We start from the raw sequence: 19,170 nt of genomic DNA, 5'->3' as shown, positions 1-19,170 counted from the left end.
CAATACTACACCAAAGGCAGCACCTTCTAGAAAAAATAGTCAAAAGTTTGTGCATGCGGAAAATAAAAGCTCATGGTATAGAGGGTAACATATTGGCATGGATAGAAGATTGGCTGGCTAACAGGAAGCAGCGAGTAGGCGTAAATGGGTCTTTGTCAGGTAGGCAAGATGTAACGAGTGGTGTGCCACAGGGATCAGTGCTGGGACCTCAACTGTTTACAATTTATATAAATGATTTGGATGAAGGGATGGATGGGATGGTTGCCAAATCTGCTGATGACACAAAAGATAGGTAGGAAAGTAAGTTGTGAAGAGGACATAAGGAGGCTACAAAAAGATATAGATAGGTTAAGTGAGTGGGCAAAGGTCTGGTAAATTGGGATGTAATGTGGGAAAATGTGAAATTGTCCATTTTGGTAGCAAGAATAAAAGAGAAGCATATTATCTAAATGATGAGAGATTGCAGGGCTCTGAGATGCAGAGGGTCTTAGTGCATGAATCGCAAAAGGCAATGCAGGTATAGCAAGTAATTAGGAAAGTTAATAGAATATTATAATTTATTGCAAGGGGAATTGAATACAAAAAAAGGGAGGTTATGCTTCATTTATACAGAGCACTAGTGAGACCACAACTGGAGTACTGTATTGGTCACCTTATGTAAGGAAGGATGTAAATGCATTGGAAGCAGTTCAGAGAAGGTTTACCAGATTAATACCTGGAATGGGCAGGTATGAAGAACAGTTGGACAGGCCAGGTTTTCATCCGCTGGAGTTTAGAAGAGTAAGAGGCGATTTGATTGAAACATATGAGATCCTGAGGGGTCTTGACAGGGTGGATGTGGAGAGGGTGTTTCCTCTTGTGGGAGAATCTAGAACTAGTGGGGTGGTGGGGGGGGTCACTGTTTGAAAATAAGGGGTCACACATTTAAAATGGAGATGAGGCAAAAATTTTCCTCTGAGGGCCATGCGTCTTTGGAACTGACTCCCTGAAAAGGTGGTGGAAGCAGTGTCTTTGAATATTTTTAAGGCAGAGGTGGATAGATTCTTGGTTAGCAAGGGGGATGATAGGTTATTGGGGGAAGGCGGGATGCAGATATTTAAATATTGATCATTATTCTACATTTTACCAATGTTGTGTGTCATTTCTATGCTTTAGCCATGTGACCCAAAACCTAATAGGCAGGCTTAAACATTGAAGCTGCATGTTAGACAATGAGGAGTAATGAATATGATTTACAGGTCTTCGTTCCTGTCCTGGCTACACTGATGACGGTACAGAGAAAGATGACTCTGAAAGAATTTGTTGGCAAGCTGCCATTTTTAAAGTTGGTGATGACTGCAGACAGGTAAACCCGTTCACCTTTCATTTAATTTCTATTGTTATATTGCAACATAACAGGTCTGAAGTAATCAGAACAAGAACCAGTGAATGTTCGATGAGAATCTGCTGTCCTTGGAGTAAAAGCAGTACTCAACCAGAACTTGTGTTTATATAGCATCGTTAACATAGTAAAACATCCCAAGGCGCTTCACAGGAGCCTTACCAAACAAAATTTAATACCGAGCCAAATAAGGAGATGTAAGGGCAGGTGGCCAAAAGCTTGGTCAAAGAGGCTTTAAGGAGCATCTTAAAGGAGGAAAGCGAGGTAGAGAGGCAAGAGAAATCCGAAGAGAAAATTCTAGAGCTTGGGGCCAAGGCAGCAAAAGGCACGGCTGCCAATGGTACAGCAGTTAAAATTGTGATGCTGAGCTCAGAATTGTAGGCACGCAGAGATATTGCTGGAGGAGATTATAGAGATAGAGAGGGGTGAGGCCATGGGGGGATTTGAAAACAAGGATGAAAATTTTAAAATCGAGATATTACTCAAAGTAATTTAAGTTCTCATGAAGGACTTTTGTACATCCTGAGTACATTATCAGGCACAAGATAAACCCAAGTTTGCTCATTTGATCTTATTCTTTAGGAAGCGACGTTTAAACTCACTGATTTGTTGTCATCGTTTTCCCTCCTTCGCTAAACGTTTGGGATCTGACCAACCCTTAGAGAGTCATTTTGTCCTTCCTGGCTGGAATTTTACATCCCGCGGCCGGGCGCGCACCTGACCTGGACGAGATGACGTCGGGTGAGCGTCCCGACGTCATTGCGCACTCGCACAATATTTTGCCTGGCGGGGCGCATGGAAAAGTGGGAAGAGCGCCCACCGACAATTAGGTGGGCAATTAAGCCCATTAGTGGCCCAATTGAAAGCGATTTTTCATGGCCTGTCCAGCCTTACGGTTGGCGGACGGGCCTAACGGCCAAATGGGCATTACATTTTTGATGAAACCTCATCCAAAGGCGGGATGAAATCTCTGTTAGGACTTAAAATAAAAAGAAATATCTGGGGACTTTTCTTTCTAATGAGGCCTGCTTTCGGGTGCTTGATTGTGCTGCAGGGCCATTTTTTGCATGCAGCATTTTTGTGCTTTACTTAGAGGTCTGCAGCTCCCTGGGGCAGCTATCTGGGACCTCAGCGGAAGCGCTCAGCAGCACCTGCGGTGACGTTGGTGCCAGCCCTCTTTCCGCCCCTCCCCCAATGGCAGTGCTGAGCCTTTCTCCAGGCGCGTTAATATCGCGTTCACAGCGCGATCTCGGCTGGGAACGGGTTTTACGTCTGCTTCCGGCCACGCCAACTTCAGGTGCACCCCGAGGGTAAAATTCAGGCCCTTGTGTACGTGGGTGCTGCACTAAAGCAAAACATTGCTTGGCCAAACGCAGATCAGCTGTACTTTTCATAATCCCGTTGATAGGAAGGCCGGTATGTGGTTCAAATAAAATGAAACCTGACTGAACGAGATAATGGCCAGTGAACACACTAAACACACGATGTACAATCCATTTCGATGGACAAGAATACAGAATTACAAACTGGGTCAAGTTTCAAGTTTGCATGGGAGCTATGTTTAGAAGTACGATTTTTCTAAACCCTCCCTGGATCATTTTTTTTTTTTAACATTTCTGTTTTAGTATTAGCTTTTTCCAGAAAAAGTAGATTAAATTTTCATGGTGCATAATTATAGAAATTCTATGTTGTTTTACCCGAAATATTTTTGTTGGAAGGTTAGTTTCTAACAGTTTCATTTTCAGTGTTGTCTGGCTTTCAAAATGTGCTCACTGTGTGTGTATGTCCACAGGATATGTTGGCGTTACAGATTATTGGTCTTTTCAAGAACATTATTCAGCTTGTTGGTTTGGATCTCTTTGTCTTTCCGTACAGAGTAGTGGCTACAGCCCCAGGGGTACGTCCTTCATGATAGAATGATATTGAAAATGTTACTGTTACTTACTGTGATTATTCAATAAACCTACTCAGTAATCCAGTTATATGCATAGAAGTTAAAAATAGGACAGCTATACTGTTATTTCGAAGAGCTAACTTCGAGACGTTGTAACGTGTCAACATTACATATCTGTGGACTTGATAATGCATAAAATCAAGAAGTAGTTGCACCTTATAGCAGTGTAGTTACTTAAAATTAGACTAAATTTCAGCAAATTGAGAATTCCTTTCAATGTTAGAATCTTTGTTTAAAATAATTTTGTGTTTTTTTTTTAAGTGAGCGCACTTTATTTTCAACAGCTTGCTTGTTCCAGTATATTGCATTTCACAATAAAAGTTATGACACCTGCGGCCCTAAGGGCTGATATTTGTCAATGTTCACCATTTAAGGGGCAGTCATGAAATCAGTGAGTATGAAATCATGTCAGGCACAGCCGTCGTTTGTTTCCTGATACTATCAGGCAGGTGGATGAGACTAGCTGCTGCCAACGAGCATTTGTAAAACCAACCCTATCGTGTTTACTGCTAAGGTTACCATCAGCTTTCTTGGTGAAATAAATTACTGAACAGGAACGGCATTCTCAGATACATATTCATCGCTGGCAGATTTTAAGTGTGACAGCGGTTCAATTTTTCAGTGTGGCGTTATTGAGTGCATCCCTGACTGCAAGTCACGCGATCAGCTGGGCCGGCAGACGGATTTTGGAATGTACGATTACTTCAGGAACCAGTACGGAGATGAATCAACTTTGGCATTCCAGAAGGTAAAGTCAGGGCATCGCTGCAACTGAGTATGTTGTCTGTACATTGGGAGGAGGAAACATTTACGGATGATTGCTGCAAAGAAACAAACGTGCTCTTTTCCAGAAAAGGGAAGGCTGAAGGGAGTGACCTAACAGAGCTCTGTAAACTTATGAACGGGTTCGATTGGATAGACGGACAGATATTTCCACTTGTGGGAGAGTCCAATACCAGAACACAAAAGTATAAGATATTGATTAATAAACCCAGTAGAGAATCCAGGAAAAACCTCTAGACCCAGAAAGTGATGTGAAGGTGAAACTTGCCACCACAAGGAGTAGTTCTGGCGAATAATAAAGAAGCATTTAAGGGGAAGCCAGCTAAATACATGAGGGAGAAAGGAATAAAAAGCTCTTCTGATAGGGTTTGATGATGTTGGGTGGGAGTGGACTTGTGTGGAGCATAAACTGGCCTGGACATGTTAAGCCAAATGGCTTGTGCCTGTTGTAAATTCTGTGTTATTATGGCTACATCTGTTTGACCCTGGGCTGTTAGAATGGCAGGAATTGATCTCACTACTGCATATTATCATTGTTGGTTCTGTGTAAAGAATTTCATTTAGCTTACAAAGATCCAATCATCTTCGGTTGCTTCATTGATGACCTTCCCTCCATCATAAGGCCAGAAGTGGGGATATTCACTTATGATTGCACAGTGTTCAGCTCTATTCATAACTCCTCAGATACCAAAACAGTCGATTCCCGCATAGAGCAAGACCTACTAGGCAACATTCAGGTTTGGGTTGATAAGTGGCAAGTAGTATTCCCATCACACAAATGCCAGGAAATGACCATCTCCAGCAAGAGAATTTAACCATCTCTCCTTGTCATTCAATGCCATTACCATCGCTGAATCACAAGATCACAAGAAGTAGGAGCAGGAATAGACTATACCGCCCGTCGAGCCTGCTGCACCATTTACTAAGATCATGGCTGATCTTGGGCTTCCACTCCACTTTCCTGCCCGTTCCCATATCCTTTGATTCCCTGGGAGACCAAAAATCTGTCTATTCCAGCCTTCAATGTATTCAACAATGGAGCATCCCTCTGGGGCAGAGAATTCCAAAGCTTCGCAAACATTTTGAGTGAAGTAATTTCTGCACATCTCAGCCCTAAACAATTGGCCCCTTACCCTGAGATTGTGCCCCCGCCTTTTTAGGTTCCCTGATCAGAGGAAACAATCTCTCAGCGTCTACCCTATCAAGTCCCATTAAAATCTTTGTTATGACGTGGCAAATGATGTGTGCCAGGCAGATCAAATCCACGAGGGAAACTTGATCATGCGGTCACAACTGTTTTGTAATTTGTATTTTATTTTGAGATGCGTGCCCTGAATTCAGAAGTAATAAGACTACCGCGTCTTGAGATGTTTTTAGAAAACTAAATTAAACGTTATTAACAAAAGGAAAGATTTCAAGCACATACATAGGCCTACAAATTACTACTATAATAACGCCTAAAACACCTAATTAATCTGGCCCTCAGTTACACCTCTGTTAAGGGAACAGTAAAAACAAATAGATTTAAACAGACCCAGGCAAAGCAACGCGATACCCTGGACAGTAAGTTTCAAAGTGAGTTTTCTTAGCTTCGGTTCCTGTAGCCAGCAAGCTGATGCACAGAGGCTGGAGGCTTTTCACATTTGTGTTAGATCTTAGAATATCTTCTCCTCTTACACACAGCCTCAACTCTTATATGTTTCTCCCTTTTTAATGCAAATTCCATTGATCCGCTATGTCTTTGGAACTTTACCTTTCTCATAATGTAAATCTTTCATAGTGCTCATATTATCAGTAACCTTTGGGAAAAATAAACACACTGTTTGCCTTAGCTTCTTTTGGCTAAGTGTAACATCCTACCATCTCTTTGAAATTCAAGGTAACTTAATTTGTCCATTTCCCTCACACCTCACATTATAAAACTTCAGCTAAGTTTACGTATTTAGCATTTCAAACCTAGCTTCTTGTTGATGTCTTAAAGCCTCCAGACCAGCTGTCTCCAATTCAATTAAATCCCCCCCACACACACACACAGAGAAACTATCCTAACCCCACTATTAACCTACCTTTACAATAAATCACAATAATATTATGAGAATTATTATATTTTCATGACAATCTTGTATGTTTCAATGAGATTGTCTCTCATTCTTCTAAACTCGAGAGAAAATAGACCCAATTTAATTCAACCTCTCATAGGGCAGCCCCCTCATCCCAGGGACCAATTTAGTGACTATCGCTGTACCATCTCCAATGCGAGTGTACCTTGTCTTTAATGTGGAGACCAAACTGGACACAGTGCTGCAGATGTGGTCTCACCAAAACCCTGTACAATTCTAGCAAGACTTCATTCTTCCTGTACTCCAATCCCCTTGCAACAAAGCCCAAAAATCCCCCATCGTTAACATCCTGAGCATTACCCTTGACCAGAAACTGAACTGGACCAGCCATATAAATGCAGTTACTACAAGAACAAGTCAGAGGCTGGAAATTCTGTGGCGAGTAACTTATCTCCTGACTCCCCCATGTCTGTCCACCACCTACAAGGCACAATTGGAATACTCTCCAGTTGGATGAGTGCAGCTCCAACAACACTCAGGAAACTTGACATCATCCACAAACATTCACTTGATTGGCACCACATTCACCACCTTAAATATTCATTCCCTTCATCAGTGTGGCAGCAGTGTGTACCATCTACAAGATGCACTGCAACAACTTGCCAAGGCTCCATTGATAGCACCTTCCAAATCCCCTGATCTCTACTACCTAGAAGGACAAAGGCAGTAGATGAATGTGGACACTATAATCTGCACATTTCCCCCCAAGTCACAGACCCATCCTGACTTGGAAATATATCGCCATTCCTTCACTATCGCTGGCTCAAAATCCGGGAACTCCCTCCCTAATGGCACTGTGGGTGTACCTACACCAAATAGACTGTGATGGTTGAAGAAGGCAGCTCACCACCACCTTCTTGAGGGTAATTAAGGATGGGCAATAAATGCTGCCCTAGCCAGTGACACCCACATCCCATGAACAAATAAAACATCAACAGAGTCACCTGTAATGAAAAATTAAGAGATTCAAAAATGAATTGGAGGGGAGGAAGAGAGAGAGAGATTTAATTTTTGGGTGCAAGTACGTCTAATTTAATGCACATTTTGATAACTAACCACATAGGAGAGCCTGGTTGAGCAAAATGTTCTAGTAGAATTTGAAGTCAGCAGATCTAATTTATAAGCCAGGTATAGAAAATGGGTGTAGCTATATTTTGAAAGCCCCAGGGTACATTCGATTTAAGTTGAGTTTACCATTAGTATAATTAGTTGGCCTCACCACACTCTCTAGAAACTCCATGGAGCAGTGCAAGTCGACGAAAAATGACTGCTCAGTAAGAATGCTGGAGGAGGTTAACTTAGTTCTGCAATCTGTAGGCAGCCATGAGGTTTACTAACTGCTAACATTCACCCCTATGCAAAAGCAGAAAATGCCCATCTCTGTTCTCTTAAGAATTTCGATCTTGACCCACCAAGTTTAAGCAGGTGCTCAGTGAATATGATAAACTAAGGAGTAGATATATTTATTAGACTGCAGTCAAGGTGAATTTTCAGAGGAACATAAGGCAGGGTTAGTTTTGCTAATAAACCATGCTGCCTTTGACACTTGTTCATTGATCATCTATTCCACAATTAACATTTTCTGTCTGTCTTGAAGGCACGGTATAATTTTATCCGCAGCATGGCTGCATACAGTCTCCTCCTCTTCTTGCTGCAAATCAAAGACCGACACAATGGGAACATCATGCTGGACAGGAAAGGTCATCTCATCCACATAGGTCAGTGTTCATCCTGCAAGAACTGCACAAAATCTCTTCAATATCAAAAGATGAGGCGGTTGATATTTTTTCAGTGTCACTCTGTCAAATCACCAATGCTGGTTTCATTTCCCTTTAGCTTCCATTGGTGCTGTTGAGCATCTTTCCACACCTATCACCTTCCAATCACAATCTCCAGTCTTCTTGTATGCTCTACCTTGTTAAGCTAATTTTTCATCCATTTGGTGCTTATAAAATCTAAAATTGAATGTAGAAGCTGATGGTAATTCACTGGATAGAAAAAAATATTGATACGAGTGGAAACAAACCATAACTAATGCCCTGTAGTGATTGTGGGTGAAAAAAATGCAAATATTGGAAGTTCTCTATGACTAGTCGGTGCAAAAGCACCGAATGCATATCTCGGTTCTCTTAAGAATTTGCACCTTGACACGTGAAGACTAAGTTGGTGACCAGCGAATTTGTCACTTGTTAACCGCAGTTTATTGTTTCTTTCTGGATTGAGTTGGGGTTACGTTTTAAGAACGCAAGTGCAGAACTTAAGAATGGAGCATTTTCCCTTATCCCTGCTCACAACCATTATGATCATTGATGTATGGTGCTGTGGTTAAGCCGCACTTCAAGTACTGTGCACTGTATGTGTCCCCATTTCACAGGAGAAATATAGTGACAGTGATTGTTGTTGGCATCCTTCCATCTGCGTAAGATGATGGTAATGCAGCAAATTAAATCCAATGGGAATGTGGGTGGCTCCTTATGGTGCACTTTTGCTGATGGCTGAAGAAACGCCTCCGTGAGAGGCAGGTTCTGTGGCGAAGGTGCAGAAGAAGAGTCACGAGGATTATACCACACCTAAGAAGTTCTATTTATTGGAACAAAATTGAACAGGCTGGGGCTGTTTCCTCCAGGAAAGATAAGACTGAGGAGTGACCTGATAGAGGTCTTCAAAATTACAAAACGGTTTGATAAGGTACACGTAAAGAAGATGTGCCCACTTGTCTCAGGGAGACCAGAACTTGGGGCCATGGTAGTCATTATGAAATCCAATAGTTTTTAAAGCTGCAGGAATTAATTGTACCTTTAGCAGTTGTGTTTATTTGCTTCCCATTGCCATACTGGAAGGCCACTGACTCCTGGCTGCTCCAAGCCAATGGTTAAGCAATAGGTGTGGACAGTATTTGTGTCAGATCCCTAAACAATGTAAATTCTTTCGGGAAAGTTGGGGGAGGAAACATTAATGATCTTGAGCAGGGTCACGAGCCATCATTTGCCTCAGAGCTGCAAATCCAAGCCTGGCACAACTGCTGCTGATTGATGTCATCTGGAGGCCCGTATGTGTCCAGGCACTCGTGTTTTCCGGATGAAAGCAACTGCCATAATTGAGTTACAGAGAAGCATGCAGTTAGTGCTGAAGATCTACACCTGCAGCTGAAGGAACCACTGTCCATGATGGTTGGGAACCTCTTGAAATCTCAGTGGCTGCACTGTGCCTAGTCAGGCTGAATTCTATGATTGACAATTGCCGAATGGCTATTTTCTTATGGGAGGACGGAGAGGCAGATGTATGGTGATGTGTGGCTTCTTTCGAGCAACAAGGGGACGTGCCTGATGCTGGAATATTAGAATAGGCCCAGCCCTCTGTGCCACGGTCAGTAATCTGGTCACTGAGCCAAGAAAGTTCACTGTCCCTGGGCACTGGCTCATTAGTGACGTTTAGAGGGCAAACCTATCACTGGGCACTGGGATTGGAATTCTCACCATTCGACCATGAGACATAGGAGCAGAAATTAGGCCAATCGGCCCATCGAGTCTGCTCCGCCATTCAATCATGGCTGATAAGTTTCTCAACCCCATTCTCCCACCTTCTCCCCGTAACCTTTGATCCCCTTACCAATCAAGAACCTATCTATCTCGGTCTTAAATACACTCAATGACCTGGCCTCCACAGCCTTCTGTGGCAATGAATTCCATAGATTAAAAAACCTTAAAAGATCCCCGCACGTTTAACAGGTAGAGTAAAAAAACTTGCATTTATATAGCACCTTTCACTACTCAAGATGTTCTTAGGCACTTCATAGCCAATTAAGTACTTTTTGAAGTATTATCGCCATTGTAAATTAGGAAATGCACAACAAGCTCTCACAAACAGCCATGAGTTAATAATGTGCTGGTGATGTTAGCTGAAGGCTAAATATTGGCCAGGACACTGGGGAGAATACTCTGCCCTTCAGTGAAATAATGCCACTGGACCCCTCTGAGAGGGCAGACAGCACCTCAGTTTTAATACCTCATCTGACAATGCAGCACTCCCTCAGTACTGCACAGATGCGTAGGCCTAGACTGTATGCTCAAGACTGCTGATTGGGGATTGAACTCTTGGGTGAGTATGTTACTGCTGAGTCGAGGCTGATAGCAGGCTCTAATGTCACTAAATATGTATTTACACTGCGACTGCAGTGTCTATGCAAAGGACGTAGCTGCAATGATGTTGTAAATGTACCATTTGTCCAACGTCATGGCCTGGTCTGACACAAGGAAAGAGCTAGCTGGACAAGCTGTGTAAGATGCATGGTTTTAGCTGTACACCATGGGCTCCCAAACTTTCTGGACGTAGAGAAGAAGGCATTGCACCTATGGGTTGAGAATATACAGCTTACATTAGGTAAGCAGGAACTGAGCCCTTGTGGCTTAGCAGCAGCTTGGTTTTGAGTGTCCTTAATAATAACAGATTTCAATACTTTTCAGACACCTCAGTAGCCAAAAACAAATGACCACTGTTAGCTGACGTTGACCTCGGAGACAAACCCAATGACTGTTGATTTAATCAAGCCGTGCTCATTTTTTTCAGATTTCGGTTTCATGTTTGAAAGCTCGCCAGGTGGCAATCTTGGCTGGGAGCCTGATATCAAGCTAACTGATGAGATGGTGATGATCATGGGAGGGAAGATGGAGGCCACGCCTTTTAAATGGTTCATGGAGATGTGCGTTAAGGGATACTTAGCTGTCAGGTAAGAAGCCTATACAAAAGCTTAATGTTCACTGGTTTACGCCAGGGCTGTGTAAGGAGAGTTTTTAGATTTTTGAGTTTTTAAACAGTTGGCAATATATACAGAAGAAAAGTTCCCTCCATTATGAAGGTATTAGCAGACCTTGTGCACTGCACTGCAGATAGGCAAGATCAGTTTGAATTTAATAGAATTGGAAGGAGGGTTGACCTTTGCAGTATGTTGCTGATGCAGACATCCAGACATCAGCTGCATTGAATGTCTCTGCAAGTTGCCAATTTGGCTGGTGAGTTGGTAACTCGAGAACATACATTTAAGAATTGGGGAGCAGTTAGGAGAACTTTTTTTCCTATCCTACCAGAAACATTGGCAGAAGTTGAATTCAGTGGCAGTGGTTTCAAAAGAAAGTCGATAAATATTTGAAAATAAATAAATGTAACAGGCATAGGGAAAGGCCAGCGGAATGGACTGAGTGAACAACTCTCCCGGGATCATAGAATGAACAGTGCTTTTCAGTGAGAAGCCACATGCAGAATGGGCTGTAGAGCTTTCTTCTGCACTGTAAGATTCTGGTTCTACTAGTACAGACTCTGCCACATGATAATGCGCTACTTGGTGACCCACAGATCAACTGGGTGTGAATTAAAAATCTAATTTCTTCATTAGGAAACGTTCTTGTTGTAACATGTGAATGCCTTGGTGTATATATCTTTGTGGTTTCAAACTGAAACATATCCTCCTCCTCAGATTGCTAAATGTTTCCCTAATAGCCCAGCATGTTTGGGCAAGGCACACCTGAGCTGTACGGATTAGAAACAGTTCACTGTGTGCTGTGTTAGTCAGTCTCAGCTGAGGAGCTGGCGAGGGTGATACCATTCACCTCTGCCACGGGCTTCTGATGGGCAAAACTGGGCGGCCTCTTGAATGACCGCTTGCTGAATGATGAGCAGCAGATGGCGACCTATCCCCATGGGGCTATACCCAACAGATGTCTTCAAAATAAGGTAGAAGCAGAGATATTTCCACTTGTGGGAGAGTCCAAAACTAGAGGCCATAAATATGAGCTAGTCAGCAACCAACCCAATGAACAAATCAGGAGAAGTTTCTTTAACCAGAGTGTTTAGAATGTGGAACGCTCACTACCACAGACAGTAGTTGAGGCAAATAGCATTGGCCCCTTTAAGGTGAAGCTTGATAAATACATGAGGGACAATGGAATAGAAGGATATGTTGATAGCGTTAGATGGGCCTGAATTTTTCTCTTGTCGGACGCCGCGATCAGCGGTCCCGGGAGCGGTTGGGAAACGAGCCTGCTCCGCCATTCAGTAAGGTCATGACTGACCTGATTGTGGCCTAAACCCCACTTTCTTGCCAACCCCCCATAACCCTCGACTCCCTTGTCAATCAAAAATCTGTCTAACTCAGTCTTGAAAATATTCAATGACCCAGCCTCCACTGCTCGCTGGGGAAGAGAATTCCAAATGTTAACAAACCTCTGAGAGAAGAAATTCCTCCTCATCTCCGTCTTAAACGGGAGACCCCTTATTTTGAAGCCGTTTTTCCCCCCGACCCCAGTTCTAGATTCCTCCACAAGGGGGAGCATCTTCTCAACATCAATCCTGTCAAGCCCCGTCAGAAACTTATGTTTCAATAAGATCACCTCGTTCTTCTAAACTCCATTGAGTATAGGTCTGACTTGCTCGTGTGGAGCATAAACACCAGCACATATCAGTTGGGCTGAAGGGCCTGTTTCTGTGCTGATAATTCTGTGTAATCTTTAAGAAGCCATCACATTCAGTAAAGGAAAGAAAGTTGGAGTGGTAAATGACATATGGGAAGAATTGACTTGTTATCAGCCCCAGTTAATGCTGAGATCTAAATCTGTTTAGGTTAGGGAACCAATTTAATTAGTAATAAGCCTGTGAAACATGACTGTGATCCTGCTTGGTTTATTCTGTCGATGTTCAATGTGTGAACCATTTGGACCTCTGGTGACTGCTAATGTTCTCACTCTGTAGGCCTTACATGGATGCAGTGGTGTCACTCGTCACACTCATGCTGGATACGGGACTTCCTTGTTTCCGAGGGCAGACTATCAAGCTTCTTAAGTAAGAGCGTTAGCTTTTGGTTGTGCATTTTTGATATAGTTAAACCTTTTAAACATATCAGGTTTTGGAACTTGTATTTTAGAAATTGCCTTAAAGTTATTTAAAAATGTTAACCTTATTTTGTTACCTTTTAGTGAGAAAATACTGTTAAGTCCTTTTGAATTGGTGCATTCAATCTATTGTTCAGTTGGTGTGCTTGCACTATTTTTAAGCTACACATTTTTACATGTTGCCATAATTTGAAAGGGCAGCAGTCCAGATGCCCAGAATGAAAGCCTTGAGATTTTTATTAACGTTTTCCCACTTTGATTCAGGCAAAGATTCAACCCGAATGTAAGTGAGAGAGAGGCAGCAAATTTCATCATGAAAGTCATTCAGAACTGCTTCCTGAGCAACAGGTAGATGATTTGCATTTCCCTGTTCTTGAGATATTATTTCCTCTTGTTGTGCAATATTGTACCAGTCGAGAGTGGGCCAAGTTCGCTTGTTTCCCCTCCCCTCCCCCCCCCCACCCCATCCTTCTGTGGGAGAAGCACATGGCTCCATGTGTTCACAATTAGTCATGCAAATGCCATATCCTTGCTCCAGGATAAGAGAGGGAGAATAAGTCACCTTGAGCTGTACTCAACAGTCTTCTGGATTGGAAGGGGGGTGGGGTAGTGCCCTGGGAGGAGTCACGAAGATAAAGGAAAATGCTGCAAGAGGAACTGAGTGGCCTACTCCTGCTCCTAATTCCTATGTTCATAAGATATCGGTGGAGAAGGCAAAATGTACGTTGACTGAAATGCTATAAAAATGTCGTCTTACTTTTCAGGAGTAAAACATATGACATGATTCAGTACTACCAGAACCAGATCCCATACTGATGATGAACTCGAACCTTCCCTGTTGCTTCCTCAAGACAAGAAAGTGTGCCCGTGCTGTTATCACTACTGTATAATTCTTGCACTTTTTAGCCTCAGTTTGTGTTACCCGTCTTTAACGGTTGTATCTTAAACTGTACTTTTGGGACCTCACAACAATCACTTGTTACGAAAAGGATACTCAATCACCCTTTGCAATTATAGAACATAGAATATGTGTCAAATCATAGCTGAAGCATTAATTGCACTATATTTGTTTGTCTGTGATGTTGCGATGATGAAATTGAAATATTAAAGTTGTTCATGGAGATATTATTTTTCTGTAGTGTATGTAAATGTGCTATACAGATATGTTAAATCTATAATGTGAATAAAGTAGTTGAATTGGATTGGTGTTACATACTGTCTTCTGTTTATGAAGAGAACAGAAAAAAAATGACGTACTATCAATTTAACATAGCGGCAATTGGTCAAAAAGCCAGTGGGGAGACGGGAAGGAAGCATTTTATTTACTCAGCGAGCTATGCTCTGGAATGCACTGACTGAAAAGGGTGGTGAAAACAGATTGATTGTAATTTTCAAAAGCAAATTGGGTCTCTTAAAAAGGAAAAACTTACACGGCTATGGGGAAAGAGTAGGGGAGTGGGTCTAATTGGATAGCTCTCTCAAAGAGCCAGCACTGGCACAATGGACCAAACGATCATCTTATGGGCTGTACGACTTTATAGCAATGTTGCCTGTTGTATGCCAAGTACAACGATGGAAAACTGCCAGTATCTTGTCTTGCGGCACATTTCCATGTTGTTCAGCTAAAAATAATCTCTCAGTTCCAGTGGGGGTCATCTGCTGGGCTTGACATAACCCGCAGGAGCTTCTCCTGTGGAGGCAAAATTCAGTACTGATGTCCTTGGATATTCCACCTTCTAAACTGACAAGTTATCTGAAAAAGGTTCAGAGACAGCCACACATCCTATAGTTTAGGCATTCTACTCACGGTGAAAGGCAGAATACTGTGGAAGCTGGAAATCTGAACAGAAAATGCTGGAAATACTCAGATCAGCCTGCGACTGTTGAGGGAGAAACAGAGTTAACATTTCAGATGAGCAACTTTTCATCAGAAGTGACATTCCATTTTACTTTTCTTGAGGATCTCAATGGCACTCCTCTAACAGGACGGCAATAATATTTTGTGACTACCTGATCCCATCCATTGCTAAGTATCTACAGCGCAGTGAAGCACTACAATTCAATTGAAACCACAACTTCCTATTATAAGATACTTAATTTATTGGCTCTCAAAACTAAAGAGTTAAACCCAGGTTTGAAAAGCGCTCATTCCAGTTCAGCTGCTAGTTTCAGGATAGCAGCTCTCCTGTTAAACCGTTTTGACTCTTGATTCCGCTGGCAAACTACATCAAAAAAGAGGTGATGATCCTGAAATGGAGCATTTGCTTTAGTCCCTTGATCAAGTACACGGACACGTTGTGGTTTCAAACCCGATTTAATTATGTGTTTAAAAAAAAATATTGGGGAAAGGGCAGGAATGAGATCAGAGTGCTTGAGGTGAACTACCTGTGCTTGTTAAAACTGTTCAGTTGTTGCAGTGTATAGATAATGTAGCTGTAGGGTAAAGACGTGTTGATTCTCCCAAAAGAAGCAAAGGTTTTGTCTAATTGTTCAGACAGGACCAGCAGACATAATTACTCTGGTCTAGTTCTAATGAGACACATTCCCCTTGTGATGTGCTTCATCACCTATTGCCCTAATAATGTAATCCACCTCTGTTCAGGATAGCAGCTCTCTTGTTGAACCGTTTTTACCCTTGATTCTGTCGGCAAGCTACATCAAAAAAGAGATGGTGATCTTGAAATGGAGCATTTGCTCCATCCCTTGATCAAGTACAAGGACACGTTGTGATTTCAAACCCGATTTAATTGTGCGTTTAAAAAAAAAAGGTGGGGATGGGTCAGGAGAGTGCTCGAGGTCCACTACCTGTACTTTTTAAAACTGTTCGGTTGTAATATTCACTAGAACAGGATTTTCTTGATGCTATTAGAGCTTGTGCTAACATTGAGCCAAAGAAGCAGGTTGACTCCTCCAAGTTAATAGACATTTTTAAGAAAACAAAGAATTAATTCTGCAATGATTCACACTTGACTTTAAATCGCATTTAATAACTTGCCAGTAATAGAAATGGGAGTGGAAGTTTGGAACATTTTTCCCTCAAAGGACTGTTGAGGCTGGGGGTTGATTGAAAATATCTGAGGCTGAGAGGTGTTTGTGAGGCAAGGATATCAAGAGTTATGGAAATAAGACGGAGAACTGCAGGCGAGGTTAGGTCAGCCCTGACCTAACTAAATAACAGAATAGGTGCAAGGGGCTGAATGTCCTCTTGTTACTACATTCCTAAAACTACATTCCATTCCAAGAGGAAAACTTAAAGCAAGTCTCAGCAGTGGCAGCTGGGGTCTTTAGTTCAGACAATGGATGCTACAAGCAATGGCCATTATCCTACAACTTGCATAATTTTAAAAAATAAGTGGAAACGTGCAGCACATCAGGCTTCACCTGAAAGAGGAGGACAGCAATGTTTTGAGTGGTCCCTCTCACTCACCCCAACGCCTCCACCTATCTTTCTGTCTCACAAGCTGACAGGCCTGCTGTGCTTTTCTGGGGTGTCCTTTATTTCCGATTTCCTGCTTTGATGACCTTTCTTCTCTGTTGAACCGATAACTCAGCAATTTTCACTGCGTTTACAGTGTTTCCACGCATCTATTAAACCCAAGTCCCAGGTAAGGATACGGAATAAGGCTTCAGATGCTGGCTAAATACTTTCCATGTATCCATTATAAGCGGCTGCTTCCGCCGCTAAGTCATATTTCTTAAGAACTAAAACGTGACCTTTTGTCTGAAGAAGAGTCAAGCGGACTCGAAACGTTAACTCTGTTTCTCTCCCCACAGATGCTGTCAGACCTGCTGAGCTTTTCCAGCATTTTCTGTTTTTATTTCAGATTCCCGGCACCCACAGTATTTTGTTTTTACCAAATCTGAGTCCCTCTGCAACACTTCCTGTGCAACTTTTTCCAATGACTGATCCAGTGTCTGCCTGTCCAATGTCTGATCAACCTCTTGTGTATCTTTCTCTATCTGCCCCCTACCCCCAACCCAACCCAACCTCAAACACAAGCGGCTTCACTATAAGTGCTTGGCTGCACTTATACAAGCATATTTGCATTACTGCAGCTGCAAGCTGTGCTGTAAAAGGAAGGGGTAATTCTCATTGTTCTATGGGTGAGGAACACTGGCTGCTGGAAACCCACATTAGAAATTCAACCACTGATGGTCACAGCTTCACTTGTTCACCTCTTCACATGGCCCAGTATTCGTTTGCCTCAGCCTTATTTCTTAGCTTACAGTGAGAAATTAACGGAAGGAAGGAAGGGACATAGGCACAGGAGAAGGCCATTTATCCCCCTCATTCTGTCGGTCAATTTGGCCATTGCTGACTTGTATCTTAAATTCATCCACCTGCCTTGTTTCCATGTTGTTGCGATCTGGAATGTGCAGCCTGAAAAGCTGACTGAAGTCAATTCAATTGCAACTTTCCAAAGGGAATTGGATAAACATTTGAAGGGAAATAACTTACGGGGCTATGGGGAAAGAGCAGGGATGGTGGGATTGCTCTACCAAGAAACCGACACAGGCATGATGGGCTGAATGTCCACCCTGCCTAAGCTCGCAGGTTTAAGAAAGGCCACTCGTGGAACCTTACCCCAATGTGAATCAGAGCTTTTAAGGGACTAAAATACCTAATAACTAATATTTACAGCATGATATAATTAAATCTCTGCTAAATAAGGGGAGGGGGAGACCGAGCACTCAGCATGTGCTATTAACTGGTGTCCTGTTACAAGTGAAATTTTTCAATGTTGGTGAAAGGTTGACTCCCAAGTTGGTCTTTTATTAAAATCAGAAATGGAGAATCGCCCCAGGGAACTTCTGAATTTTGTAATTATAGAAACCGAAACAGCTCAGGTTTCATTATACTACTCACCGGGCCTGATATCACACGTTAAACCCAATCCCAAACTCAGGCTAGTTTGGCTGCACTTATACAAACATATTTGCATTACTGCAACTGCAAGTTGTGCAGCAAAAGTAAGGGGTAATTCTCATTGTTCTATGGGTGAGGAACACTGGCTGCTGGAAGCCCACATTAGAAATTCAACCACTGATGGTCACAGAATCAGGCAGAGACTTGGATTTTCAATATACGCTACCAACAGGCGAGACCCCCTTGGCTGCGTGGCAAGCTCAGATAGTTCCCCTTCTAATCTCCAGTGTATAGCTGAAAAGGGAGATGTGTTGCCGAAGTTTTTCGTCCTGCACTCATCAGGACAAATGCAAGAATGCCAAATTTCAAACCATCGCAACAATTTATACCGCAGGAGCAAAGGGTACTCATTGGTTGGCCGATCTCATTGGCAAGTCAAGAGGGAAACAAGAGTTAGCGTTTAGAGTCGAATATGACTCTTCTTCAGAACTGAAGGGTAGAAGTGTGATGGGTTTTATGCTGTTGAGGCAGGGGGAGGAGGAGGATGGACAAAAGAAAAGGTCTGGGAATGAGTAGGAGGCAGGAGAGGTTAAATGACAAAGATGTCATGCAAAAGTCAGTATTGTTTGGGAACTCCGCACAGTTTTATTCTGGTTTCATCATGTATCAAGCTAAATTGCATACTCAAGGCTTTGGGGTGGGGCTTGAAGCCACAACCTTCTGACTCAGAGATGAGTGTACTACTCATTGAGCCATGTGCAGCTGGTTATATTCATATTTATGATTCAAAAATAATTTATTTGAATTGTTTAGATTCATGAGAATGGTCCCAGGCATGAGGAACTTCAGTTACACAGATCGATTGGAGAGTTGGACCTGTTCTCAAAGGGGGTTGAGAGGAAATTTGATAGGTTTATTCAAAACCCTGAAGGGCCTGGACAGAGTAGATAGGGAGAAAGTGTTCTCACTGGTGAAAGAAATATGAACCAGAGGGCACAGATTTAAAGTAATTGGTAAAAGAAGCAACGGAGACATGAGGAAAAGCTTTTACACTCAGCAAGTTGTTGGGACCTGGAATGCACTGCTTGAGAGTATGGTGGAGGCAGGGTTGTTCAAGGCATTCAAAAGGGAATTAGATTATTATCTGAAAAAGAAGAATATGCAGGGCTATGGGGAGAAGGCCA

General features: G+C 42.5%; 1 protein-coding gene across 2 annotated transcripts in view; it reads left to right on the top strand.

Moving 5' to 3' along the window:
• The window catches only part of pi4kab (phosphatidylinositol 4-kinase, catalytic, alpha b), a 147,733-nt gene extending 133,412 nt beyond the window's left edge, over nt 1-14,321 (top strand). For both annotated transcript variants that reach the window (XM_078554470.1, XM_078554469.1), the window contains 8 exons: nt 1,239-1,345; nt 3,174-3,278; nt 3,958-4,083; nt 7,836-7,956; nt 10,805-10,964; nt 12,980-13,069; nt 13,384-13,467; nt 13,884-14,321. In XM_078554470.1, coding sequence (XP_078410596.1) covers nt 1,239-1,345; nt 3,174-3,278; nt 3,958-4,083; nt 7,836-7,956; nt 10,805-10,964; nt 12,980-13,069; nt 13,384-13,467; nt 13,884-13,935 — 845 coding nt within the window. In that variant the 3' untranslated portion in view covers nt 13,936-14,321. The remainder of the gene's footprint in view (nt 1-1,238; nt 1,346-3,173; nt 3,279-3,957; nt 4,084-7,835; nt 7,957-10,804; nt 10,965-12,979; nt 13,070-13,383; nt 13,468-13,883) is intronic.
• Nucleotides 14,322-19,170: the final 4,849 nt, after the last annotated feature.

The sequence above is a fragment of the Cetorhinus maximus genome, chromosome 12, assembly GCF_964194155.1.
Source record: "Cetorhinus maximus chromosome 12, sCetMax3.hap1.1, whole genome shotgun sequence".
Lineage (NCBI taxonomy): Eukaryota > Metazoa > Chordata > Chondrichthyes > Lamniformes > Cetorhinidae > Cetorhinus > Cetorhinus maximus.
This window is presented reverse-complemented; position numbering and strand designations above follow the sequence as displayed.